We start from the raw sequence: 25,370 nt of genomic DNA on the forward strand, positions 1-25,370 counted from the left end.
AGATTTTTAAAAGACTCTTTCGACTTCTGAAGGACTGATCTTCCAAGGCAGTGTAAGCATCAAATAATACAGAATAACAAAATGGAAATCTTGTTCTGTAATCGTCAGGAAGAAAGGGATAAAAGAAATAAAGCACGTGCCGCTGGCCTAGTTGTTTTTTTGACCAGATCATTGTCATCTTTGGACAGAGACATATCTGGGATGGGTCAGCTGCTGAGGACCATTATCTTTGCCAGTCAGTCACTTACCGAAGACCACCCTTGCTTAGAAATCCTCGTAATGCCCCTCTGGACTGAGTGAGAAGCAAGATGGAAAGTCTTTGTCCTACATTCTTCCTGTGTTCTATTTGGATATGGGGAGTCAAGAGATTTGAATACTTCAAATTTACCCAAAAATAACAATGGAATGAGCCACTTTTTGAGAGTGAGGCACTTCTACCCTCCTCAGCGGAGTCCCCTCAGCATTGAATCTTTGAAAGGAAAGGGTCCTGAAAATAGGGGGTCCAGTCTTCTCTCCATCTCTTTGGAGCTCCCTCATCACATTTGGAAAACTGAGCACTGGGAGTACATTCCCTCTCCCTCGGGCTCTGCAGTTCCGGAAGCGATTCTGGCTTTGGGGGTCCTCTGGGTGGATACTCCAGCAGTCTCCAGTCACAATGGGACAAGACGCCACTGAATCCATAGGGAAGCTCGGATCAAAACTTGGCCAACAGTTGCTCCTCATTGCAGCTGATAGGCTATAAATGGTTGTTGACACACAGACCAGATGGTGTGGAAAATCCTGCATCACTGGGAGGCAGTGGGGTGGGGAAGGAACCTGTGTGAGACTCCACAGATGCTATTTAAAACCCAATTTAAACAGCGACTGTGTCGTATGAATTTAGTTAATCTCGGTATGTCAAGATTAGCCTAATAGACCGACCGCATTGGATTTCGGAAGGCAGGCACTTCCCACCCTCTGCCCAAGCATTACAAATATTTAGTGTTTGTTCATCATGGTGGCCAGCTGCTCTGAAGAGGGATCAATCCTCACTGGTGTTTATATTGTTCTTTATGGAGGACAAGCTCCTGTGATACAGTCCAACAGGAATTAAGACTTTCACACGCACTGCTGTGAGATATAGCTTATGCTTTTGAAGTTCATTCGGAGGACTGTTAGCTACAGAAGGCTTGGCTTGCCCAAGACCACAGAGTTTCTGTCAGGCTCAGGATATGGCTGCAGATTCACAGAGAAATGTTGCAGTTCTGTGAACATACCCACACATTGACCTGTACTATCAGTGTCTGAGATAGTCTGAATCTGAGCTCACCTACTCACCAGTAAACTTTCTGAAGTACTTTGTGTGTGTGCCAGGATCTCTCCAGAGCTTCATATATGTGGAGTCTGTGCTCTGCCACGGAGACACCTCCCCAGCCACCATTGCAGTGGAGGGTCTGTGTGAAGAGTAGATCATGGTAACAGGACTGTGGACATCTGTACTTGAAGCAGCTGATATGAGACCAACGCCTGTGCTCACTGAAGCCCACCATGGGAAGCAGTCATGCAGTGAAATATTTTATCCCAGTCCTTTAAGAACTCTATCATCCTCGCTTGTCAGCTTGCATTCCATTACATCGGGTTTGCCTAAAAGAGACACATAAACATGAAAGCATCTCTGTGCCATTTCTTTTCAAAATCTACAAGGTAATGCTCCAGACGTCCTGCCTGTTACCATGCATAGCTACAGTCTTCATAGAATAGAATAGAGTAAAATACTGATGCTGGCAGATTTATTCTTTTCCTGGATGGCCCCCCGGGCCCTCAAACAAAGTGCGAACATTCACCCCAGCCCTTCAGAGTATGATACAGCTCCAAGGAGCTACTTCTCCATTGAGTTGGCAGAGACTTGGTATTTTGGGGCATCCTGCCTACAACCTGGCCAGAAGCTCTCTTGACTCGGTAACAAAGGGATAAGCACACTCAAATGTCCCAAAGTGTATTCATTGATGATGCTGGCCGCATGCTCTGCAAGCCGCAATGCCCCCAACTTAAGACCGAGCGTGGCTATGATGCCAAAGAAGCTATGGTTGATAGATGTGTATTAGCAGAGACCTCTGGTATGTCAGTGCTTTGCAAGGGGAGGGGATGAAGGAAGAAACCATGATGACCCATTTGATGTGGTTTTCCCAACTTTATTTCATTTATTGGTAACTAGAACTTACCTTTTGGCTAATTAGAAATCGCATGACTATATCAGTTCATAAATATTGTGAAAATAAAATGCCAAAGATGAATGCCATAGCATGGTTAGATATTATAAGAGACTAATAAGTACGCTATCAGTTTCAGGTCATCTTGCATCTGAGTTTTTACTCAGAGTTCTTTTCAGCATACAAATATGATAGAGTCTTGAGAACTCTCCATCCCAACTTCCAAATTAAATAATCTCATATTTAGTGCAGAAATAACTCAAAATCTTTACAGCTTCCCACAGAGGCTTCCTTCCAGTTATCCACCATCATCCCAGGCAAATGTGATGGCAGTGAGAAGCAGTAGCCTGAAGACTAGTACTAGATCCCAATGAACTAGCCAGTGCTCTTGTATTATTCTTATATACCTTTAACCTGATTCCTTCCAAGTTCTGGTGATGAGTCTTTGCTTTTGTTGCGTGGCTGGCTTACTTAAGAATTTAAGTCTTGTTTTAGGCTGTGTTTACACAAGATCAAAACAACTAACCAAAACAAACCAAGAAGAAAAGCAGCAAATTTCCTGAAAATCCCGATGAAATGTGTTATTAGTTGAACACATATACAGAACCAATTTGACTGATTGCATCTTGGACTTTCAGACAATTGCTTTGGCACTGGGCAGTCTGTTGTTTCCCAACTTTTTTCATCTGAGACACACCTCTAAATGTCCTGGGTCTTAGATCCAGGCAAGATTTTGGACCTTTGGGGGCTGGAGCAGTAGCACAGCAGGTAGGGCCTTTGCCTTGCACACTGCTGACCCGAGTTTGATTCTTAGCATCCCATATGGTCCCCTGAGCACCACCAGGAGTAATTCCTGAGTGCAGAGTCAGGAGTAACCCATGTGCATTGCTGGGTGTGACCCAAAAAGCCAAAAAAAAGAAAAAGAAAAAAGGAGACTTTGTACCTCTGTCCACCTGTATTCATCCAGGTATCTTTCCCCCGGGGGCATTGGGTGGGGGAAATGGCAGGGGACGGAGGGGGGCAGTGGTAAGTCATTAGAGGTATTAAATGCTCCTCTTCTGCCATCATTTCTAAAAGTGCTCAGAGTGGTCCAGGGAACCACAGGGCTTTCCGTCGGTGCTCATATCCACAGTTGCAGTGTGTCTCGGTGCTCAGGTTGGGAAGCAGGGAGCTCACACAGCCTTATTCCAAGACTGATCTATCAGTCCCTGAGTCATGAAAAACATCCCGGGGGGTGGGGGGATGATTCATTCTCTTAGCGTTTTGAAATGTGAAGATAAATACATAAGTCAAGCTTGGAATCACACTTTGAAGACATGTAAATTATGTCTCAAAAAACACACAAAGCAAATGAAACATTTGGCAAATAACAGCCATAGAGTCTTCCTGTCTTTAAGAAGAAAATGGATTCTTAGAGACAGCGATTTCAATACGCCGAACGAGACTAGTACAGAGACTTGTTTGGAAACATTGACTCAAAAGCACTACATTTGGGTCCAAACTCCTGAAGTCAGCTAGGATTTCATTTGCACGGTTTCATTTGCCAAATGTCTCTGGAGTGGTCCAACTCTCATTAACGTTTCGCCAACTTTCCTTCTGCTGAGATGCCTGTGCTCTGTGTGACTCCGAAGTCAGAGTCTGTGGCCAAACCCTTAAACGCAGGGTCTTAGAACATGTAAATAGAGGTGCATCCTCTATTTGTGTGACCCCCAAGCTCTCTGCTGCCCAGGGTACCTCCTATAAATGTCTGCCTCTTGCCTGCAGCCTGTGTTAATCTACTCTGTAATCTCCTAGTCTTAGGAGCGAGGACAGCCTGGCCGGGGGGGGGGGGGGGGGGGGTGGGGAGGGATGAGATAGTACAGTCCCTCCTGCAGCCACCCCTCAATATTACTAGCTGTGAACAGTCACTTAAAAATGGGTTCTCATTTTAATCTCTTTCTCTCCCCCCCCCCCTTTCTAAATAAAGCCTGAGAATTTGCTTCTAGCTAGCAAATCCAAGGGGGCAGCCGTGAAGCTGGCTGACTTTGGCCTCGCCATTGAAGTGCAAGGAGACCAGCAGGCATGGTTTGGTGAGTAGATGCCCCTACTCTCTGGACTCCAAAGAGTCTCCCCTCACTGCTTCCTGCCACCCAGCCAGAATGCACACAAACACTCATTCCAGTGACGCTGGGTGAACTCACAGATATTGGTCCTTTTAAAGCACCTGGCTGACCTTGAAAGGGACATGATGTAGAAGTTACTGAGGGGAATGCATGAATAAGAGAGCAAGAGCAGAGACGTTTTCTTCCTCGATGGGCAAGGAAACAGGGCCTGTGAGGAGAAGGGAGGAGGGTCCCACTCTTCAGAGTGCTTTTGGTATTGAAGAAATCCTGACTGGTTGTGCAGACCACCCAGCCAGTGGCCCCACGGCTGTGAAAGGTAGTGACTCAAGCCATACTCACAGGGTGTGTGTCCCCTTTGTCATTGGTAAATGGAAACTAAAAACAAGAATTACAATGGTAATTTTTGCAATTGTTACCTAATTTTTGTAATCATTAATGGTGGTAGGTCTCATCTTTTTCTCCAAAACTCCTGTTTTTTAAATTTTGATCGTTTGGGGATGATAGTCTGTATGTTGAAATCCTGAGGATTCCTTACAAATGGACTCTTCAGCAGGGCTGGGGAGGTGCTCAGAGGGCAGGCTCACGAGCTCTGCATGTAGGAACCTCGGGTTCGATCCTGGCACCACCTGGGCCCCCAACACTGCCAGGATATCCCAGTACCCTCCCAAATTAATCACTGTCATTGTCCTTCCGTTGTTCATCGATTTGTTCGAGCAGGCCCAGTAATGTCTCCATTTTGAGACTTGTTACTGTGTTTGGCATATTGAATACATCACGGGTAGCTTGCCAGGCTTTGCCGTGCGGGTGAAATACTCTCGGTTACTTGCCAGGCTCTCTGAGAGGGGCGGAGGAGTCGAACCTGGCTCGGACAGGTTGGCTGTGTGCAAGGCAAATGCCCTACCGCTGTGCTATCACTCCAGCCCAAATTAATGAGCCACAAATAATACAGGGGACAAATCAAAACCTAAAGAAATTTAGAGACTATTTGAAAGATCGTACTTCTGGTGGGCTCGAAGGTGAGCTGGGCATATGAGGTGCCAGGGAGTAAAATCCCGGTTCGGAGAAGGGGGTGGCCAGCCAAGTTAATTTAGAACCCTCTGCTCCTGAAGGCCCATTGGCAGGGGCGGCAGACATTGTCCTGCAGCGGTCAGAATCCTTTCCCAGTGCACGTGACAGAGGGGCTAGGGGAGTATGAGAAGGAGTTTAGCAGGAGCGATGTCAGGCAGCTCAAAATGCATGCGCCATTTCAAATGGTGCCAGTTCTTGCCTAAAACCTTGCTGGTCCCAGCCAAGCTGAGATGGGTTGGGAGGATATCGACCCCTGCTTCCTCAGCAGGAAGTAAGCAGCAGCCAAAAGTCTGGCCAGGGAGCTTGCTGGAGCAGGGGTTCCAAACTCACCTGGCCTGTCACCCCCTTTTCAGAAAAGAAAAATCACCCAGTGCACCCCCTGGAAATCTACCGTCTTTCTTAAAGGGACAGACACCAAAGTACCTCACGAGGCTCCTCCTGCCCCCACCCAATTGTTCCAGCTCCCCTGGGTCAGGGCCAGCATCACTGAATGGGTCTAGAGCAACCGATACCTCCTAAGAGGTTCATTCTTAGTTTTAAGAAAGTTCAGCATTTTGGGAGCGTACCAAATGTTTTGAAAGCTAATAGGTATTTTATTCCCCATCTCCCCCCTTCATTACTGGGTTGTGGGGTTTTTTTTTTCTGAGCTGGTTGCATTCAAGTCCCAGAGAGCTCTCTGGGTGCCCCGGCTTAGGGGAGGGTGGGGAGGCAGTCGGTGTTCTGTTCTTTGGGGTGTGTTGCTCTTATTTTAGACGTGAGTAATAAGGGCATGTTTTCACCAGAGTGACTCGCTCTGCTATTTATTCAGTCTTACCTGCCATCTTAATCTCATCTCTGATTCATTTTCCATTTTAAACTTTAATATCAATATTTGGGGGGCTTGGGGAAGGGAAACCTTTTTATTTGGATAGAAAAGTGGTTAAACTCTTCATTCTCTGTCATGCTAGAGTTTCGGGGTTTGGCATGCTTTCATTTTCATGAATATTAGAGGTCTATTTCCAATGCAAAAAAAAGGGAAAAAAATGACACGAGATTTCTTAGAAGCTGTTCTTTTATGTATTTCTTTTTTAAAAAATCCTCCTTTTCAAGTCCTATCGTTATTCTTTTGTCACCTCTGCCCCTTCCCCAGCCCTGACTGATCTGAAAGCCAGAAATATTAGCAGCAGTATCCCAAGTCACCACACCAAGGAAGGGCAGACATCTACCAAAGAGAAATAGCCACAGCCAGCCTGTCTCTCCACGGGCCGCAAGTCCCATCGACAGTTGTGTGTCTAGGTTTCAGGGTGAGACTTACTACGAAGCAAAAAGGATTGCCAGCACAGTCTTGCCCCATGGAAGAATTCTCTTGCATGGTGGCTGCTCTTTCTTTAAAATGTCAGCTCTCTTGTATCCACAGCAACAAGAAGCTACCATGGGGTCCCCTGTCCCACAGATGTCACCATCATTGCATCTTCCATCCTGCTGTTCTTCCTGGTTTCTCTGTCCCGGTCCCTTTCATGTCTCCTCTGACCACCTCCCTTAGGATGAAGCAGATTCTCAGAGGTCCCCTCTGCTGCTTCTCAGGGAGTCTGTCACCCCCCAGGGTCTCTGCATTCCTCACACTGTGCCCCATGCCAGTCCCCTAACTCTGATGCCTTTAGCTGCTTCATTCTTTATTGGCATCCCGACCCCACAGCTGCCCCACCCCTACCCCCAGTAGTGCCACTGAGTGAGAGTGTCCGTGAAGCCATCCCTAGCCTTGTCTGCTTCTGCAAAGGCCAGTCCTAGTGGACATGGACAGACATCTGCCTGACTGCCCTCTCTTTTCTGCCAGGATGAAATCTCACTCGTGTTCCTCGTGTTCGAGGAGGTACAGACTGTACGAGCAAAGGGGGTGGGAGCCAGAAGGAGAGACCCCTGTGCAGTGTCTGCAGTGAGAGGCGGGGGGAGGGATGTCACAGAGATGACAGAGCAAGTATCTTCATGGGGAGATGCTCCGGAGGAAGTGCCCATCTCCATCTCTGCTGGGGAGCTCCATCTCCTTTATGGGAGCTGAAAGTTTGTAGAGAACTTCTAAATGAGGGAGGCTCTTCTGGGAAGTTTTGAGTAATTTTTTTTTCTTTTCTCCTAAAAACTATTATTTGCAGGAATAAGCACTTTGAGGTTTTAGCTGTGAGCCATCATTGAAGTTGGCCTCATTGGATTCCCTCGTGTGTAATGAGAAACCTTTTTTTCTGCCTTCGCTGAGCATGCTTTTTTTAAATCTTGCTTTATTTGGGGACATCCCGAACTCTTCTCAGGGTCTTGGGGAGTCACTCCCGGTGACTCGTGGTCAGCCTGCCTGGTGACTCAGGGCTGGAGACCACCAGGGACATCTGGGGATGGTAGCCAGGGAACCAGGAGGTACCAGGCTTCAAACTCCGGCCCGGCACATGCAAAGCATTTTTTCCCTGGCTGCTGAGCAATCTCCCGGCCCCCACACCTTCGTATGGGAAAAGTCAGGGCACACCACGCTTGGTAATGATTCATCTGAAAATTCCCAGTGTTCTCCGGCTGCCAGCCCTAAGTGCACCCTGATTATTTCTGGGTACACTATGTTCTGTGACTTCTCCTGGAGAATGAGTTCTGTAGTTCCTCTCGGCCCGGTCCCTTACGCCCAGGACAGCCTGTTTCACATTCAAAACCTCACACTGAAAATCTGCTTTCAATCTGCATGTGGCTCTCTGCTCTGCGTCCTACTATGAGGGGCCTGGCTTGTTTTATTTGCTTCTCCCGAAAAGAGAGAGTGTGTGTTGGGGGGGGGGGGGAGAGGCCAGGCCTCTCCTCTGCTAATTTCCACCCTCTCCTCAGCCCTCCTTGGAAGCCGGCTGGGCCCTGCTGGGCTCTCCTCTCTGACCAGGGCCTGCAGGTGGACAGTGGGGGTGGAGGAATAGGAGAAAAGCATCTGGAGGTTATTTGATGTGCAGATTTCCACTTTCACTCGCACCTTTCCATGCAGATGTGTAGGAAGGTTTCTAGAATGTTTCAGGGAGGAGAGAGAAATAGTGGTTGAGTCGGGGTTGGGCCCGGGAGACTCAGGTAGGAAAAGTGAAGGGAAAGTAGGTGGAGGAAACGAATGCCGGACAAGTTGGTACTGACAGGCCCCTCCTGCATCTCCCGCATCTGCTGGAACTGGGGGGCATGGGGGAGGGGGCTTTATCACAGGAAGTAGAGCACCACTTCAGGTTAAAAAGAGAGAAGGACATGTGACAGACTGCATTTGTCCTTTGCGTCATCTCAGAATAATATGTCAAAGTATATTGTCTTGAAATAATAATGGGGCTGGAACTACAATACAGTGGGCAGGGCACTTACCTTGCATGTGACCAGAGTTGATTCCCAGCATCCCATATGATCCCCCAACACCGCCAGGAGTGAACCCAACACCACCAGGAGTGAACCCTAAGTACAGAGCTGGGAATAAGCCCTGAGCACTGCCGGGTGTGGCCCACAAACTAAACAAAATAATAATATGCAAGGTGTCCTCCCTGGGGTTATTGCATTCCTGTCCTTGCCCAGGGTTCAGTTTTCTTTTGGAGCCCTGGGACTCCCATAGGTAACGCGAGTGAGCCTAGCCCCTCCGCAGCCCCCACTCAGCTTAGCTTTAGCTAAGGCCTCCAAGGCCCAGCATTGGCCTTCACTAGGAAAAAGGTAGGAATTTGGGGGGTAAATTCGAAAGCTTTCCCCTGAGCACTGCTAGGAATGATTACTGAGTGCAGAGCCAGGAATGACCCCAGAGGATCGCCAGGTGTGACCCCACCTCCCCCCAAAAAAAACCAAGTATATAAATCAGAAAGCTCCCCCAGCTCCTTCTTCCCTTCTTGTCATTGGTGGTGGTTGCAGTGGCCACGTGTCACACACAGCAGGGGTCCCCCTTCATTCTTGTCAGCCAGGAGTCCTGCCCTGGGTACTCTGCAGGGACCTTTCCAGAAAGCGCAGAGTGGGACACAGCAGCCGCCACACTCCTGGGTCCACTGTGGTCAGCCCAGGCCACAGCATATCCCCACCGCCCCAGCACCCCAGCTCCTCCTCTTGTTTCTGCCATGCTGACCCAGCCGTCTGTTTCTCCCTAGGTTTCGCCGGCACCCCTGGATATCTCTCTCCCGAAGTCTTACGCAAAGACCCATACGGGAAGCCAGTGGACATGTGGGCATGCGGTAAGGAGTTCCATGCTCACGCTGTGAGCTCAAACACATGAGGCTGGAAGACATGGCAAAGCCTGAAGCCGCTGGGTGCTCTACCTCACTCTCTTTGGGGGGGAGGGGGGCTGGAGGCAGTCCCGCCCTCAAGGTTCCAGAGCGGAGCTGGTGCTCTGTGGCCTGAAATCTCTTGGGTTTCAGCCGGGTTTTGTTTCGTGGCAGGCCACAGTCCTGCAAGGAGCTGGTGACGGCCCGTTGAAAGCCAGAGCGGGTTCAGAAGATGAGTGTTTGATTTGATTGCACGGAGGAGCAAGCCCACCCCAGTGTTCCATGGAGGGGCTTGTCCCAGGCCATGTTTCTAGCCAGCTGGGTCCCCTGGACACCCTGTCCCCTAAAGTCGGCTGCCTCCAGGCTCTGCGGCTCTTGCCTGGGAGGCCGTTGGGGGTGGGGAGTGCATATTTGCGTTGCTTCCTGAGGTCCAAGATTTTGCTGTCTCCCGAGGATGAGGGGTGGGTTTTTTTTTCTTTTTTTGCCTGTAAGATGGGGACCTATCACCAGACATACCCGTGTGACTGTCACATACGGGACTTGTGGTGAAGACACCTTCTAATGTGGCGTGTTTTCAGTGTAAACCACTCTTTGCCTTCTGAAAGGTTGGAGGGGCCAAGGCCAGCCATCACCCATGCCTCCGCCAGCCCCTTCTCTTCCGTCAGTGGGAGATCCCACTCTCTGACAAAACACAAATGATGTGGCCTCTGTGTCTGAGCTTCCTCTTAAAGAACAGAGACAATAGTTGGACTTACAAAACCCTGCCAAGAGGGTTTGGTTTGGGGTGCTGTATGTGGGGGTGCTTGTGGGGGGTCTCAGTTCAGTTAAGGGAGGCTTTTCTCAGGGTGCTGGAATGAAACCCATGGGTCTCACATCAGGGCATGTATTCCAGCCCTCTGAGCCATCTCGTCGGCCCCACAGAGGTTTTTACCTTCATGCATCAGTGTTAGCTATCTGTTATTAGAAGTATTTCTGTACAGATAAAGTTTCTAGATAATGGCTGAGCTGGGTACTCTGGTAGCATTAGCACAGAAGGCATGAGACAGACTTGAACCATTTTCACAGATGACTCAGCAGTATCACTAGAATCATCAGCTCCACCCACTGTGCTTCATGGCCCTCCCACCAGGTCCACCGACTTCGTGCTCTGTTCCTGATCTCCTTCTCTCCTTGTACGTGTTTATTCTACAAAAGGCTTTGCTACGGGCCAGCTTTGCAGCTCCTGAATCCTACTTCATTCACTTGGGTCGTTTAGATAAACTATTCATTTGGCTCTCACTAAATCATTTCTGCCCCACAATATATCAATTTTATTAGCTTCAAAGAATGCCAGAACTTTAAACAAGAAACCAAACCACGAGGGTTTTATACGAAGAATTCTTTCCTGCCTGTGAGCAGATTCAATGATTAAAAAAACTTGGACTGTGGCAGTGTTCATCGCCCTTCCCCACACGGAGCAAAAGCCCTCTGCCTCCATGGGTTGGATCCGGATGCAGGCTGCTGTGTGTTTAATAACTGACACGTTGGTGCCTTAGGCTCACCAAACACACGCTCAATTTGAACATGACTTCGCTAAACTGGAATTTACAGCAGTTCCTGGATTTTTCTGTTTGAATGCTTTGGCATAAAACAGTTTGTGTGAAAAACCTGTGGCTGGGTTTAATGTGAAGTAGGATTTCAGTTTGAGAACGTGAGGTAACTTAGAGGGCAGAAATTCTGACTTTCTTGGCTGAGGGGAACTCGCCATTTCCCTCGTCTTGTCTGAGTTTCCAACATCCTCACCCTCTATGCGTGAGTAGGAGACGAAAACTTCGAAGCCAAAGTGTTGGATTCTCAGATCTATAAAGGCACAAGCTGGAATGCAGCAGGGGGCAGGTACTAAATACTGTGTGTATACACGCAGTGTATGTGCACCCATGCACATCTCCCATGGACGGTGCTCCAGAAACTTCGACCCATTGGGGCACCTCACAGTTTTGTTTCAGACAGAAGAACCTTTGCTTCCTTGGGAGTTTGCTTCCTGCGCTCTAATCCCTTTGTGAATTGCTGTGGCCCCTCAGAACCAGGGTTTGCTCCAGCTCTCCTTTCCTTTGGAGCCTGTGCAGCCCCTCCTCTTGTGCCTGCCAGTCCCCCACAATGTGCAAATGCCCCTACCCCCACCCCAGGTCACAGCTCAGCTGAGGTGTCTGAATGGGGCCTGGGGCAGAAGGTGGCCAACACTGGGCCCGTCCTAATGAGTCCCCTGCAATTCGTTAACAGTCTTGTTCATTGCTCTGGGTTTGCAACTATCTCATTCCATCACACTCTGTGTCCTTTCACTTGGATGATGTGAAAGAGACATTCAGCTCACTCCTCAATAATGATGGCACCTCTGTCTTCCCTTCCCCTTGCATGAGACCACCCAAGACACCTTGATGGCATATTCCTTGATGACTCTCAGGTCATGCCACATCTCAGGAGATTCTCTTTTTCCAATACATTCCCCATCACCCACGCCTGCCAGATTCATAATTAATTCTTCTGAGGGCCAGACAAGGGCTCGTGCTGTAAGAATTGAGGCTACCCAGGTTCCAAAAGAAACACAGAACAAGTCACTTAGCAAAAACAGTAGCCACTCTCCTGGGGATGTTGGGCTGACGCAACCGACATTGGCTTTGTCTTTTTTGGCAGTTGACACAGACCAGAGCGAAACATGGGAAAAAGAAGTCTATCCATTATTATTATTTTTTAAATACAGAATTATCTGAGCCCCTGATATTTCATACTTAAATGCTATTCCCTGACTTTTGTGGTCTTGTACAGAGTACGGTCTGGACTTTAGTCACGTCTTGGACGGCAGTGGATCCATTACTGGGAAGTAAATAATAGGCAGTGGTAAAGCAAAGAACAGCAGACAGCTGATTTTGATGGCTTCCTCCCATGCACATACACATAACCTGTGTCCTTGGTTCTCTCTTGGGGCAAGCAAGTGTTGTTTACCAAAATCACCAAACTGCTGACTTTGAAAACGAATTCCTTTTGTAACTTAAATGTAGCACTGTCCTCCCGTTGTTCATCGATTTGCTCAAGCGGGCACCAGTAATGTCTCCATTGCAAGACTTTTTGTTACTGTTTTTGGCATATCGAATGAGCCACAGAGAGCTTGCCAGGCTCTGCCTTGCAGGCAGAATACTCTCAGTAGCTTGTCGGGCTCTCCAAGAGAGATGGAGGAATCGAACCCGGGTCGGCCACGTACAAGACAGACGCCCTACCCGCTGTGCCATCACTCCAGCCCAACTTGAATGTGTACAAAGAAATACATGGAAGCAGATAAACTGACTCGAAACTTCAGCAGTGTTAAAGATCTTAAAGATCAATGAGGCAGCATCCCAGCTAGCAAAAAGAAAGGCGCTCCAAAGAACAACACTGAATGGAGGAGTAATGCTGCAAAGAACTGGTTGTTTGTGGCTTGTCACCTTTCGTTAAGGGATGCAAAAAATCCATCAAGCAGGCTACCTCACTAGTGTTGACCAGGTAATTTCAGACTGACTGGTTTAATAATCCACTCCTGGGAGAGAATAGAATGAATTAGGTCAGGTATTAAGTTTGATTCTTTTTAGATGACAAGTCACCATTTGCTTCAGTGACCTGAATGCTTGTCAAAAATGGAACTTTCTGGTACCCACCTGAGAACCACAGATTCTGTGGCTGGTGCAGGTTAAGGAATCTGCCTTTTTTTAATATTTGCCAGGTTCAGGCAGTTCTGGTACACGCCAGTGCAGAGCAGGCTCCTCTATCCAGCTGCAAATCCCTGGGAGCAGCAAATATTGGGTCCTCACACGATAGAGTGGAGACCTCTGAGCGGGGTGCCTAGAACCTTTCACTTGCTGGGACATTGGCAAAAATCTTTATATTATTCAGAGATTTGTTAAAAACCTAGCCATTTCTGGCTTACAAAAATAATCAAGAGTGGCTTTGATTTTATTATGATTGGTTTTTGGGCCATACCTGGCAATGCTCGGGGCTGACTCCAGCCTCTGTGCTCAGGCATTACTCCTGGTGGTGCTCACAGGATGATATACTGTACCAGGGATCGAACCGACTGTGCCTTATGTCCTGTGCCATCCTTCTGGCCCAGGTTGCGTTGTTCTTATAAAGCATCTGTAGGCATTCTTCCTCCTGCCTCTCTCCATGCACTGTAGACTTACACATTCACATTTGGTACCCATCGAGTATAGGAATACCTGCTTACATATTCTTTCATCCCACAGTACATGGGCATGTCATCTGAAAAATAGCTTCTTATCTTGCTGGCCCTTGAATCTCAAGATCTTAGTTCTACCAATTGGCCTGTAGATTGAACAGTGTGTTAATTAAATACTTTTCTCTTACAAGAAGACGAAGAGCCATTCTTACATCCTGGAGTTATTCATGCTTTTCTCAATCCTGAAGCATTTTACAAAAAAAAAAAAAACATCCTATTGTCCTTTACTTTACTGTGGATCTTAGTGGGTGTCTTGCTAGATTGTTCCATTGACTTCTCACTGATTTCTCAGTTTCTTTTTTAACTTTGCATCTCCCTCTCCTTTCATTAGAACATCCTTTAAGATGTTTTAATCATTAATGTGATGATTGAAGCTGTAATTTTATGACTAACTTTTAATCAATTTTGGATGTTCTTGTTAACGTAGTCTCTCTGCCTCATCAGGATTCAGTGCTTCTCAGCTCATTAATCAAACATCTCTAGCATCTTCCAAGCACAAATATATACATAGATAATGAAAACTAGGGTTAACTTCCATTCGTAAATGTTATATAGAACTGAGTGCTAGGATAGCTGTGGGCTTTTTTTTAACTCTATTATGCAAAATTCCAAACATATCCAAGTACAGATGATTGTATAATGAATGAAAGGGTAATCTTAGTTCATCTACTCATTCTTCCATGCTCAAATTGTTTTGGATAAATCCAAATATCTTAGCAATACATTGACAATTTATGTTTATGTCTCAGGCTCTTTAAAAACCCTAACAAGGGATCAGGTAAATAGCTCAAGCAGTAAAACACATGACTAACATATGTGAGGTCCTGAGTTTGATTCCTGGTACCACAAGACTCTTGAACACTGCTAGTCTGGCTCTAGTGAGCTCCCATAACCATAGTGTTGTTTCAGGCATCCCAGACCCAAGAACATTGCTGGTTATGTTATATTTTGTTTTTCGAATGAAAGGGATCAATCCTGTTGAAACTAAGGGGACCATATCCGGGGCCTGAGATCAAATTTGGGTCAGTCACATGCAAGGCAAGTGCCTTACCTACTGTACTACCTCTTCAACACCCTATTAAAATTTTTAATGACAGCTGCTTAAAATCTCTAGATGGCTAGTAATTTTTACTCTTTGGTCTCATCTTACATAGTTAGTAGTTCAGTCTCTTAAGTCTCTTTCAGTGTGTAGATTCTCTATCTCCCTCCTGCATCACCCTTCACTTCTTCAAGAAACGCATGCTGTCCACACAGCACTCCTACAGAACCCCAGTCTCCATCTCTGCATACTGTTTACACTGCAAGGAACCAGGATGCCTCAGAGAAATGCCTGATTCTAAATCTGGACCTGGGAAAGTTGAGGGACCACAGATGTAGCTCAGTGGTAGATCACATGCTCTGCATGTGTGACAGAGAGAAGGGGGGGGGAGTAGGAGGAGGAGGAAGAGGAGGAGGAAGAAGAAGAAGAAAAAGAAGGGGACCACAGTTGTAGCTCAGTGGTAGATCACATGCTCTGCATGTGTGACAGAGAGAAGGGGGGGGGAGGAGGAGGAGGAGGAAGAGGAGGAGGAAGAAGAAGAAGAAAAAGAAGTATAAGACTGTCCAGGAGTATTTTGTACTCAGAAAGAAAAGAATTCATTGTGTTAAATCCGAGGAGGAGGACAAGGACTAAAAGACTGTCCAGGAGTATTTTACTCAGTATTTTACTGAGTATTTGTACTCAGAAAGAAAAGAATTCATTGTGTTAAATCCAAGGAGGAGGAAGAGGAGGAGGAGGAGGAGGAGGAGGAGGAGGAGGAGGAGGAGAACTAAAAGACTGTCCAGGAGTATTTTGTACTCAGAAAGAAAAGAATTCATTGTGTTAAATCGGAGGAGGAGGAGGAGGAGGAGGAGGAGGAGGAGGAGGAGGAAGTATAAGACTGTCCAGGAGTATTTTGTACTCAGAAAGAAAAGAATTCATTGTGTTAAATCCGAGGTGGAGGAGGAGGTATAAGACTGTGGTGGAGGAGGAGGAGGAGGAGGAGGAGGAGGAGGAGGAGGAGGAGGTATAAGACTGTGGAGGAGGAGGAGGAGGAGGAGGAGGAGGAGGAGGAGGAGGAGGAGGAGGAGGAAGTGTAAGACTGTCCAGGAGTATTTTGTACTCAGAAAGAAAAGAATTCATTGTGTTAAATCCACAGAGGAGGAGGAGGAGGAGGAGGAGGAGGAGGAGGAGGAGGAGGAGGAGGAGGAAGTATAAGACTGTCCAGGAATATTTTGTACTTAGAAAGAAAAGAATTCATTGTGTTAAATCCACAGAGCAGTAATTAACTAAGTCTGCAGTGAGTGCAATGAAGTGTGGTAGTTTAGAATCTTTGACACATGCCATAATTCATCTAAAAGTTTGGATTTTGGGGGTACAGAGCCTTCGACGAAAGGGCTCAGTGTGGGAATCTCCCTGCGTTGACAGTGATTCCTGGGGACTGGTTGTCTGGGAGCTCCCCGACCCAGAGGAGGGCCAGCAGAGTATCAGCCTGGCAGAGACAAGCCAGCCTGGGGCTCCTGAGAACATCTGCTTCAGCTGCCAAGAATGTCACTCCCCATCTGGTCAGGAAAGGATCCAGATTCCATCCCGACTGTGGCCATTTCCAGCAAGTTTTCTTCTTTAACTCCTAAGCCCAGGTGTTGGCTAAAATGCCTTTGCTGTGGCTTCTTTCCTGCCTGTGCCCTGGGAACAAGACCCAGAAGCATTGTTATCCAGGAGGCATCTGCCACATCTGAGATCTAGAAGGGGCGTGAAAGTGAATGTAAGTGAAACACACAAGTCTACTGGAGTAGGCTATGAGAGAAAAATGTTTTACGTCACTGGGAGTCAAAATACCACGTTTTCCTATTTCTTTTGATGGCTCCACAGTGGTGAAATGGCTTTGTCTTGATGTCAAAGTTTTGTTGGATCTTTGAAAACGTTGCTTCAAATACTTTATCCTGGTAGTAGTTCAGAGGACTTTAAAGATGCCTTGTGGGACTGGAGTGATATTACAGCAGGCAGGACGCTGACCTTGCTGACCCAGGTTTGATTCCCGGCACCACATGTGGCCCTCTGAACCCACCAAAAGTGATCCCTGAGCATAGAACCAGGAGTAAGTCCATAGTATCACCGAGTGTGCTCCCCTTTCCCCCAATAAAGTGACTTTAAGCTGGATTTTCCTGCAGACAGACTGAGAGATTCAATTACTATTTATAAACCATTTCAGTGCCAGTGACCTAAAAGATACCAAGACTGGCTGGAGAGACAGTGTTTTTGCCTTACATACGACACCCCAGGATTATTCTCCAAGCGCTGCTTACCATCTCCTGATCCTCACCAGGAGTTATCCTGAGCACAGAGCCAGGAGTAAATCCTGTGCACTACTAGGTGTGGCCCCCAAACAAACAAACAAACAAATAAATAAATGATAGCAAGACTGAGGGATAGGAAGCCAGGGACATCTCTGCAACACAGAAGGGCAGGAATATGGATACTTTCCTAACAGGATGTGGAGTGACACTGCCAGGTAGCTGGAGCAGAGGTACTGGGGTGCCCTACGCTGCCTGCAGCTGTGTTCAGGAGGAAAGAGTGTTTGGGACTCAGCGATGGCTTGAGTATAGGAAACAAGTCTAGCTTGTTTGGGCCCAGACTCCATCCCTGGCATCAGATGGTCAGGGAAGCACTTCCAGGTAGCCCTTTTTTTTTTTTTCAACAAGAGTCTTATGGGCACACCAGACAGAGTTTTGCCTGTCTTTGTCTCCCTTGCATCTCTCTGGGTTATGGGGACACGGGAAGAAACATCCTATCTGGTGAGGCCCAGGCAATGGCAGACCTTCCTCTGGGTGAGCAACTACACAATGTAGCACTTCAGGGGTAGGGAGATGGGCACTAGACCAGGTCCACTGGACAGAGGACCAGGGAGACCACAGCAGTTCCCAGGAGATGTGCAAACTGCAGATAAAATTGGAGGGCAAGTTAAAGCCTGTGAATGACTTTTTAAAAAATTAAGTCACACATTTAAAGGTCTAATTTGCAAAGAATACTTATGAAGATGAATTGTATCACAAAGAAATTCTAAGTATTTCTTAGAAATGTGTGTGCGATTTCCCTTTTCCTTTTTCCTTGTCTATAATACCCTTCTGTAGTATCCCAACAGTGTCATTATAATGAAAAACGCTATTATTAAAGACCAAGATCACTGAGGAGAGGAGTACTGTCATCTCCTGTGTAACCCGCACTCCCAGGCCCCCTGGGATTGAGAGCAGTGCCCTGCAACCTCCTCACACCTGCAGGATCAGCACCTGTCCTGCATGCCCATCCACACACTGGCGGTTTGAACCTCAGTGGTAGATCAGTGCGGGTTTTTTTAGCTTGTCTGCACTCGAGGACTGGGAATAGTCCATGGAGTAGTAGTTGAAGGCCCCTGACTTAGAGCCTGAATTAACAATCTGGCCAGTGCTGATCCACAGTTGGCTGAGAGAAAGAACATGCTCCGTGTTCTCACCCCTCACCTGCAGACACCAGAGCCACACAGCACCTGCACAGTTAAGAGTTTATGACAAACAGTCAGGTGCAGAGGAAGAACGTGACCCTGAGTGACAGGTAGATCCCGACCTGAGGTGACAGCCTGCTGTGCCTTTCAGAAACTCTGGTCCCTGCACTGAGCGGTCACCTACTCTGTGTCCAGGATGGAGGGGAGCCTCCAGGCTCCCGGATTTTCTGACACTCCAGTTCCCTTTGTGTGAATATTGACTCACTGCATGTTGTTTTGTCTCGTTCTCCAGGGGTCATTCTTTACATTCTCCTGGTGGGCTACCCACCCTTCTGGGATGAAGACCAGCACAGACTCTATCAGCAGATCAAGGCTGGAGCTTATGATGTACGTAATAAATTTCCAATCCCTTTATTTCAGGGGAGTTGGACTTACGGAAATGACCAAAAACTAGATTCCCCCCCCCCCCCCCCCACACACACACACTGCTATTTTGGTTATAATTTCCACCATTTCCCTTACTGTTTTCCTTTCTCTTGGGGAAAAGGAGATGAAGACTAGAAAACGCTGCTGCATGTAGGTTCAGTTTGTATTTCCTTTTAGCTCACTTCCTCTAAAGACTGAGAGGAAAACAGTTTGAAGCCTCTCTGAGGATGTTGCCTTTCAAACATTTAGATCTTAGGAATACATATATATATATATATATATATATATACATATAAGTTTTTAGGGTCACATCTGGCAATGCACAAGGGTTACTCCTGGTTCTGCACTAAGGAATTACTCCTGTGGTGCTCCAGGGACCATCTGGGATACTGGGGATCGAACAACCCAGGCCAGCCATGTGCAAGGCAAATGCCCTCCTACCCACTCTACTATCGCTCCAGCTCTGATCTTGGTGCATTTTAAAACAGTGAGATGGAAAGATGACTGCTGTAGTGATGATCATAGCCTGTTTTCTTGACCTCCTTTCTAAAATGCCTATCCTGTATTTTAAATTTTAATACCAACAATACTTGAGTAATCCATTTGTCAAATGAAACATGGTCCCATTATGTGGTTTGGATTTGTTGAATCTTGCCTCACTAATGAGTTTCTATACGAGCTTTCATTTGAGGAAGGGTTATGCACCCAAATCTTAAGTTTACCATCTGAATACATTTCACTGACCTTCAGAAAATATTCAGTCTGTTATTTAGATACTCATATGATGTAAATACTTATTTCTCAACCCATCCAGAATAGAATTTCTGCTAAACCATTGTGTATCTATCTACCTATGAAAGATTACGAAGAAGAGTTAGGATTATTTTTGTGAGTTTGGCTTCGGTGAACCCGCTGAGGTATGGAGTGAGATCCTGCCGAGGCTTCTGCCCTCTGCTTCCTCTTCACACCAGCACTCCAGACAGCCAAATTGGAGGTCGGTTCTGGCTGGGGACTGAAGCTGTCACCTTCCAATTATTGCCTGTGCACTCTGAAAGTACATAATGTGTCGTTTTGAACCTTGACACCCCAGCATGATGACACATTTTCATGTGACATGCTTTCAGCTTTTGATTTATTGCAAAACACTTTTTTTTTGAAAAGCGAGTGCATAAACTTCATTTTCAGATCAAAGTGAAGATCCCCCTCAGAGAAATGGAATACAGTTTATTCTCAAACTGCTAAAAGGAAAAGGTATTTGCCATAGATCATATGCAGTTCCTCTGTTCAGGGGATAATCAGTATCCAGATGGAGGGATATTAATTTCTCTGCAGAATTTAACTTAAAGTAACTCATGGCAAAATTCACCACTTAAGAACAAAATAAATGTATTTGCCACTTCCCTGGCCAACTGAAGGAATCTGTGTTTTAAATTCTTTTCTAAATTTTTGTTCTGGAAGTTTCCATCCCCGGAGTGGGACACGGTGACTCCTGAAGCCAAAGACCTCATCAATAAGATGCTGACCATCAACCCTGCCAAGCGCATCACAGCCTCGGAGGCGCTTAAGCACCCTTGGATCTGCGTAAGTGCCACTCTACAAAGACCACGGGGAGCTCGGGAAGGAATTAGATGCTCTAAATTATTTTTTCATGGATTAGAAATCACTTTTGAAGAATAAGACAAAACTCAAAATGAATTAATTTTTGTAGATATTTAACATTCCTCTAAAGTATTATGGTATCTTTTTCAGATATTTAACCCCCTTCCCTCCATTGTAAGGTATAAAGGTTATTTCATGTAGCAATATGTGCTTCACGGAGATCACTAAATATTGCTTGTACTAGCGCAAGAAATGTGTATTCTGTCACTTACAAGCCATAAACAGAGGCTAAACAATTAGCTCTGTGTGAACTCTATCCCGGTCTGGAGCAATAGCAGAGCAGTAAGGTGTTTGCCTTGAACACAGCCAGCCCGGCCGAGCCAGGTTTGATTCCTCGGAGAGCCCGGCAAGCTACCAAGAGTATCTCGCCCGCACGGCAAAGCCTGGCAAGCTACCTGTGATGTATTCAATATGCCAAACACAGTAACAACAAGTCTCAAAATGGAGACGTTACTGGGCCCACTCAAGCAAATCAATGAAAAACGGGAGGACAGTGCGACAGAACTCTATCCCAAAAGAAAAGAGCAGAGTTCTATTCCATCTCATCAAGCAGTTTATAAACAGAATAGGTTTGGGAAATTGAGAGTCAGGTTTTCGACAATGACCATCAGAAATCAAATCTACTTTCAAAGTACTGAGAAAAATAATGTGACACTTGGCACAGAAATGTAGAGATTTCAGTAAATTTCCAGGAATGAGCATTAACTTTGGGCCAATAAATATGGACCCAAAGAGACCAGCAACACCATCCAGCAGAGGTGAGCAGAGGTCACTGGGAAAACTGCTGACACTCATCTCTGTACTCTCTATAGCTGAAGGCTGCAGCCTCGTCCCAGGAAGCCTGGGTAGATTCTGCCTTTCACTGCACGACTATGTGGAAGGCAGAGGTTCCCTCTTCACTGTCAGGGTCTCGCTTCTGACTATACTTGGTCTGCAGCCAGGCTTGTTCAGAAACCACCGCGCCAATCAGCTGTTCAGAGGCCACATTCCCATCTCTGTCATTACAGCCTTTCTATTTTAATGTTGATTGCTTGCTGTGTCTGATGCATACATTTTTCATAGGTATGGCTGCTGGAAGCTGTAATTAGTACTGAACCACATACATCTATGCACATGTGCTTCCCTTCGATGCACATACCTATGATAAATTTCACAGAGCCCCTCAGAAACAGGCGATGCTCATTCCTGCAAGTCCACTGTCAGGGGCAAGCACCTTTGACAAAGATTTGATGAAATTGAGACTGGCTGCTGGTCTGTTGTCTCTATCAAAGACATAAAACTTGTAGAATAGGTAAAGATACAAGAATAGGATAAAGAATAGGATAAAGATACAAGAATACATAAACTTGCAAATGGCAGAGAATTTTTTTTTTTTTTGCTTTTTTTGGGTTACACCCAGCGATGCTCAGGGGTTATTCTTGGCTCAGGCACTCAGGAATTACTCCTGGTGGTGCCCAGGGGACCATAGGGGATGCTGGGAATCGAACCCAGGTTGGCCACGTACAAGGCAAATGCCCTACCCGCTGTGCCCTACCTACTCCGGCCCTGGCAGAGACATTTTTGCATTACCATGTTTTCACATAAGATACCATACTTTTTATAAATATTTTTATTTTGGAGCCATACCCAGCTGTACTCTTGGTGGGCCCAAAGTGACCATATGGGGTGTCTGGGATTGAACTTGGTTGGCCACATGCCAGGCCAGCGCCCTACCTGCTGTCCCCTAGCTCCAGCCCATTTCATGCTTTATGGATTCGGCCCATTTGGCGTCTCCTCTGCTCACCATCTCTTTCTTCTCTTACAGCAACGTTCCACTGTGGCTTCCATGATGCACAGGCAGGAAACTGTGGACTGCTTGAAGAAATTCAATGCACGGAGAAAACTGAAAGTAAGACACTCTCTGTTGATGGGGGAGTTGAGTCACAAGAGGCTGCCGGGAGAGCAATGTAGGGAAGGCTTTTAGAGTCTGAGGCTGGGTCCTGAGACAAAAGAAACAGAGGCGGGAATTCAGCTTTCAGGAAGTGAGGGTTCCTGCCAGAATGGGGCCAGGGCCTTTGCTCCAGCAGCTGCATAACAGCATGAGGGGCAAGTGCCACACACGTGAGGACGCTACTCTCGGGAAACCAGAAAGCCAAGATTGCCCTGACTGGAAAGAAGGCATGGGGGAAGAGTTGTTCTCCTGCACTGTGAACTCCCTGAAGTGGCAGCCTGGTGGTTCTGAGGTTAATTTTGTGTTGTTTCTCTGCCAGGGCGCCATCTTGACCACCATGCTGGCTACACGGAATTTCTCAGGTACTCGTGTCAACAGCTCTGCTTCTTAGCTTCTGTGTTCAGTTGTCTTAGAGAATTGGGGGCAGGGGATGAGGGAGAATCTAGTAAAAGACAACCACTTTACTGGGGTGTCAAATGGATAGCATGAATTCCTCCCACAGTAGGAGCTGCCATTGGCTGCTGAGGGGGCTGAAGGTCCTCACTGTTGCTTCACCCGAATTCCCAGGAGCCCCCACCACACTGCAGGGCTGGGGAGCACCCGAGTTTTGGAAAACTGGGCTCTGTCACCCTAACGCTCAGCATTCATCGATATTTTAGCAATTAGTAATGTCTAAAAAAAACACTGTAATGGAAGAATCCCATACTTAGGCCTGAGTTCTTTGAAAAGTACAGTAGTGTCTCGGCTATGAAAATAACCACTTTGGAAGGTATCTAAACTTACAAGGAACTGTATAGAAAATTGACCATGAACTGGCATCAGAGAACAGGTGTTCCTCAAAATGGCTCCAGTCTGAGATCAAGTTTTTGGTGCAAAAAGGGCTAAATGAAGCAAAAGCTTCATTTTCTATAGGAGGCACTCTCCAAATTAGATCTATATCGGATTTCCAGAAATCATATGCGTTTTTGGAGCCCCTTTATGTGATAGGTTTTTGCAGTGGGCAGTTCCTAAACGTCCCCTTTTGGTAACTGCTGGCCAGTCTCGTGGACAGGGAGGAAGTGGTCAGCAGACAGGTTGATGCTCAGTACTCAGAACAGTCATCAGACAAGTGGGCCCAAAATATCACCCTGCTCCTTGGCTCATGTTTGCATTCTTCCTGTTTCTAGCTGTTGTTTCCAGTCATATTAAGTGGTCACCTTTTGTCTCTCTCCCATTGTATTTAGTTCTGGATACTGTGAAACCCTCTAAGGTTTTCCAAAGACTTCCCCTGAGTGTTAAGCACCAACAACAGTATCATGAGTAATACTTCCAGTTGAGGGGCTCTGTTAGTCAACTGTATGTATTTTGTCCAATCTGTTTGGTGTATTAAAACTTTGTATTGACTTTGTCATGTTACCTGTTTTGAGAACAGTTAATGTAGTTGTCATTTTTCTAGGTGAGTTCATTGTCATCTCGTTAGCTATCAACTAATATAGACTGTATGGAGTCATATCTCACATGACTCAGCAATTAGTGAATCCCTAAGAGAATGGTTTACATAGTATAGATTGTTAATGACTAATTTGAAATAAATAAATAAACCCCTCTAGAATAGAAATTGTGTCCTTTTACTGAAGTGTTAAATATGTACACTCTTAGGCATGAGTCGGGCTAGTGAATATGCACCCATGAAGAGAATCTGTTTGTTTACTTCATCTTCCTTTCATCATTGTGTAAACTAAAAACTCATGACTAATATGCAAATTTTAAAATTGTTTCTGAATGTGTTAGCATGACCAGCAAACTTCTGTGTTAATCCATCACTCCAGCGCCCTCTGAAGAGCCTTAGACGTAGCTCTGTCTTGTAGTTGATAGGCATTTTAAGTTTTGAGTATTTTGTTCATTCTGTTTCATTGCCAGACATGCTCTTTAAAGTAATTTGTCCATAACTATATGGTTATAAAGTTGTTTTTATTTTTTCTTTTCTCCCTTTATGTGGAATGTATTTCTTGTGAGGTAAGGTGGACAGTAACCAAAAGGGACATTTCTGCATCTCCCAGGCCCAATCGCTGCTTTCCCAGATCATCGTCTTCTCTTTGCTTGCTCTTGCAATTCTGGTTATTCTGAGTTCGCTTTCTAACCTATTAACTGCCACAGGATTTACTTAACATTGCTTTAGAGCTCCGGGCAAATGCCATTCTAGCTAAGGCCACTCTTCTTACAATCCTGATTAACGATAATTTAATAGCTTTGACGCTAAAGACTAAGTCAAATTAACTTTTGTGTATCTCTTAAAGAAGTTTAAAAGGATACCAAAGTGGTATCAAAATAATGCCCCCCATTGATGTCAGGAAATTACATGTTCATTGTAGCTAGGTGCTCAGTTCTCGTAGAGCTAGGTGTTCGTTTCAGTTGCCACATTCTATGCCGATATGATATAATTAGCATTAAGTAGAAGCATAAATGTGTACTTTGTTCCACATATTTGTGAATGTTCTACTTGTGGCATACTAATTATGTTATGGACAGTTATGTAATTTGTTCACTGCATGTGTCCCTATTCATAAGTATATTTTTGAAAGGATTATTTCACTTTGCATATATTCAAGACATTCAATAAAAGGCAAAAATGAGGTCTCATACAAAGTCACGTACTCTAGGAGTTCTCTGACATTTGAAGCATAAAAGAATGCACAATGCTTCTTTTGTAAGGGTCAGATGATAACCACTGAAAAAATTTGCTCTAGGTCAATAACATCACTTCATTTTAAATAGTTATTGATACTTCTAGCAAAAAATCAAACAATCTGATCTTAAGAAGAAACTCTCTAGCCAGAGCAAATTCTCAGCAATGAGTTTGTTTCAAACCTTGAGAGAGGCAAACTTCCGTGGCAGAACTGACATGACCCCACACTGGTGTGAATGAACATGTAATCCAATCTGTCAGCTGATGTCTCAAGACAGAAATCAACTTTCTGGATTAAAAATGCATAGTCCAGTTAAAGTTCCAGTATCCTTTTCGAATCCAACAGAGAACTAAAGGTCCAGTGACTTAACTGGCCAAGCGTTCGAG

At 45.9% G+C, this 25,370-nt stretch overlaps 1 protein-coding gene across 9 annotated transcripts in view; it reads left to right on the top strand.

Moving 5' to 3' along the window:
• CAMK2D (calcium/calmodulin dependent protein kinase II delta) overlaps window positions 1-25,370 on the top strand; it is a 262,278-nt gene that overhangs the window by 201,360 nt on the left and 35,548 nt on the right. For all 9 annotated transcript variants that reach the window (XM_056116619.1, XM_056116624.1, XM_056116621.1 and 6 more), the window contains exons 7-12: window positions 4,156-4,258; window positions 9,451-9,534; window positions 18,596-18,690; window positions 20,188-20,310; window positions 22,193-22,276; window positions 22,638-22,680. In XM_056116619.1, the coding sequence (XP_055972594.1) occupies window positions 4,156-4,258; window positions 9,451-9,534; window positions 18,596-18,690; window positions 20,188-20,310; window positions 22,193-22,276; window positions 22,638-22,680 (532 nt within the window). The remainder of the gene's footprint in view (window positions 1-4,155; window positions 4,259-9,450; window positions 9,535-18,595; window positions 18,691-20,187; window positions 20,311-22,192; window positions 22,277-22,637; window positions 22,681-25,370) is intronic.

Source organism: Sorex fumeus, unplaced genomic scaffold (genome assembly GCF_029834395.1).
Source record: "Sorex fumeus unplaced genomic scaffold, SorFum_2.1 ptg000033l, whole genome shotgun sequence".
In the NCBI taxonomy this organism is placed as follows: domain Eukaryota; kingdom Metazoa; phylum Chordata; class Mammalia; order Eulipotyphla; family Soricidae; genus Sorex; species Sorex fumeus.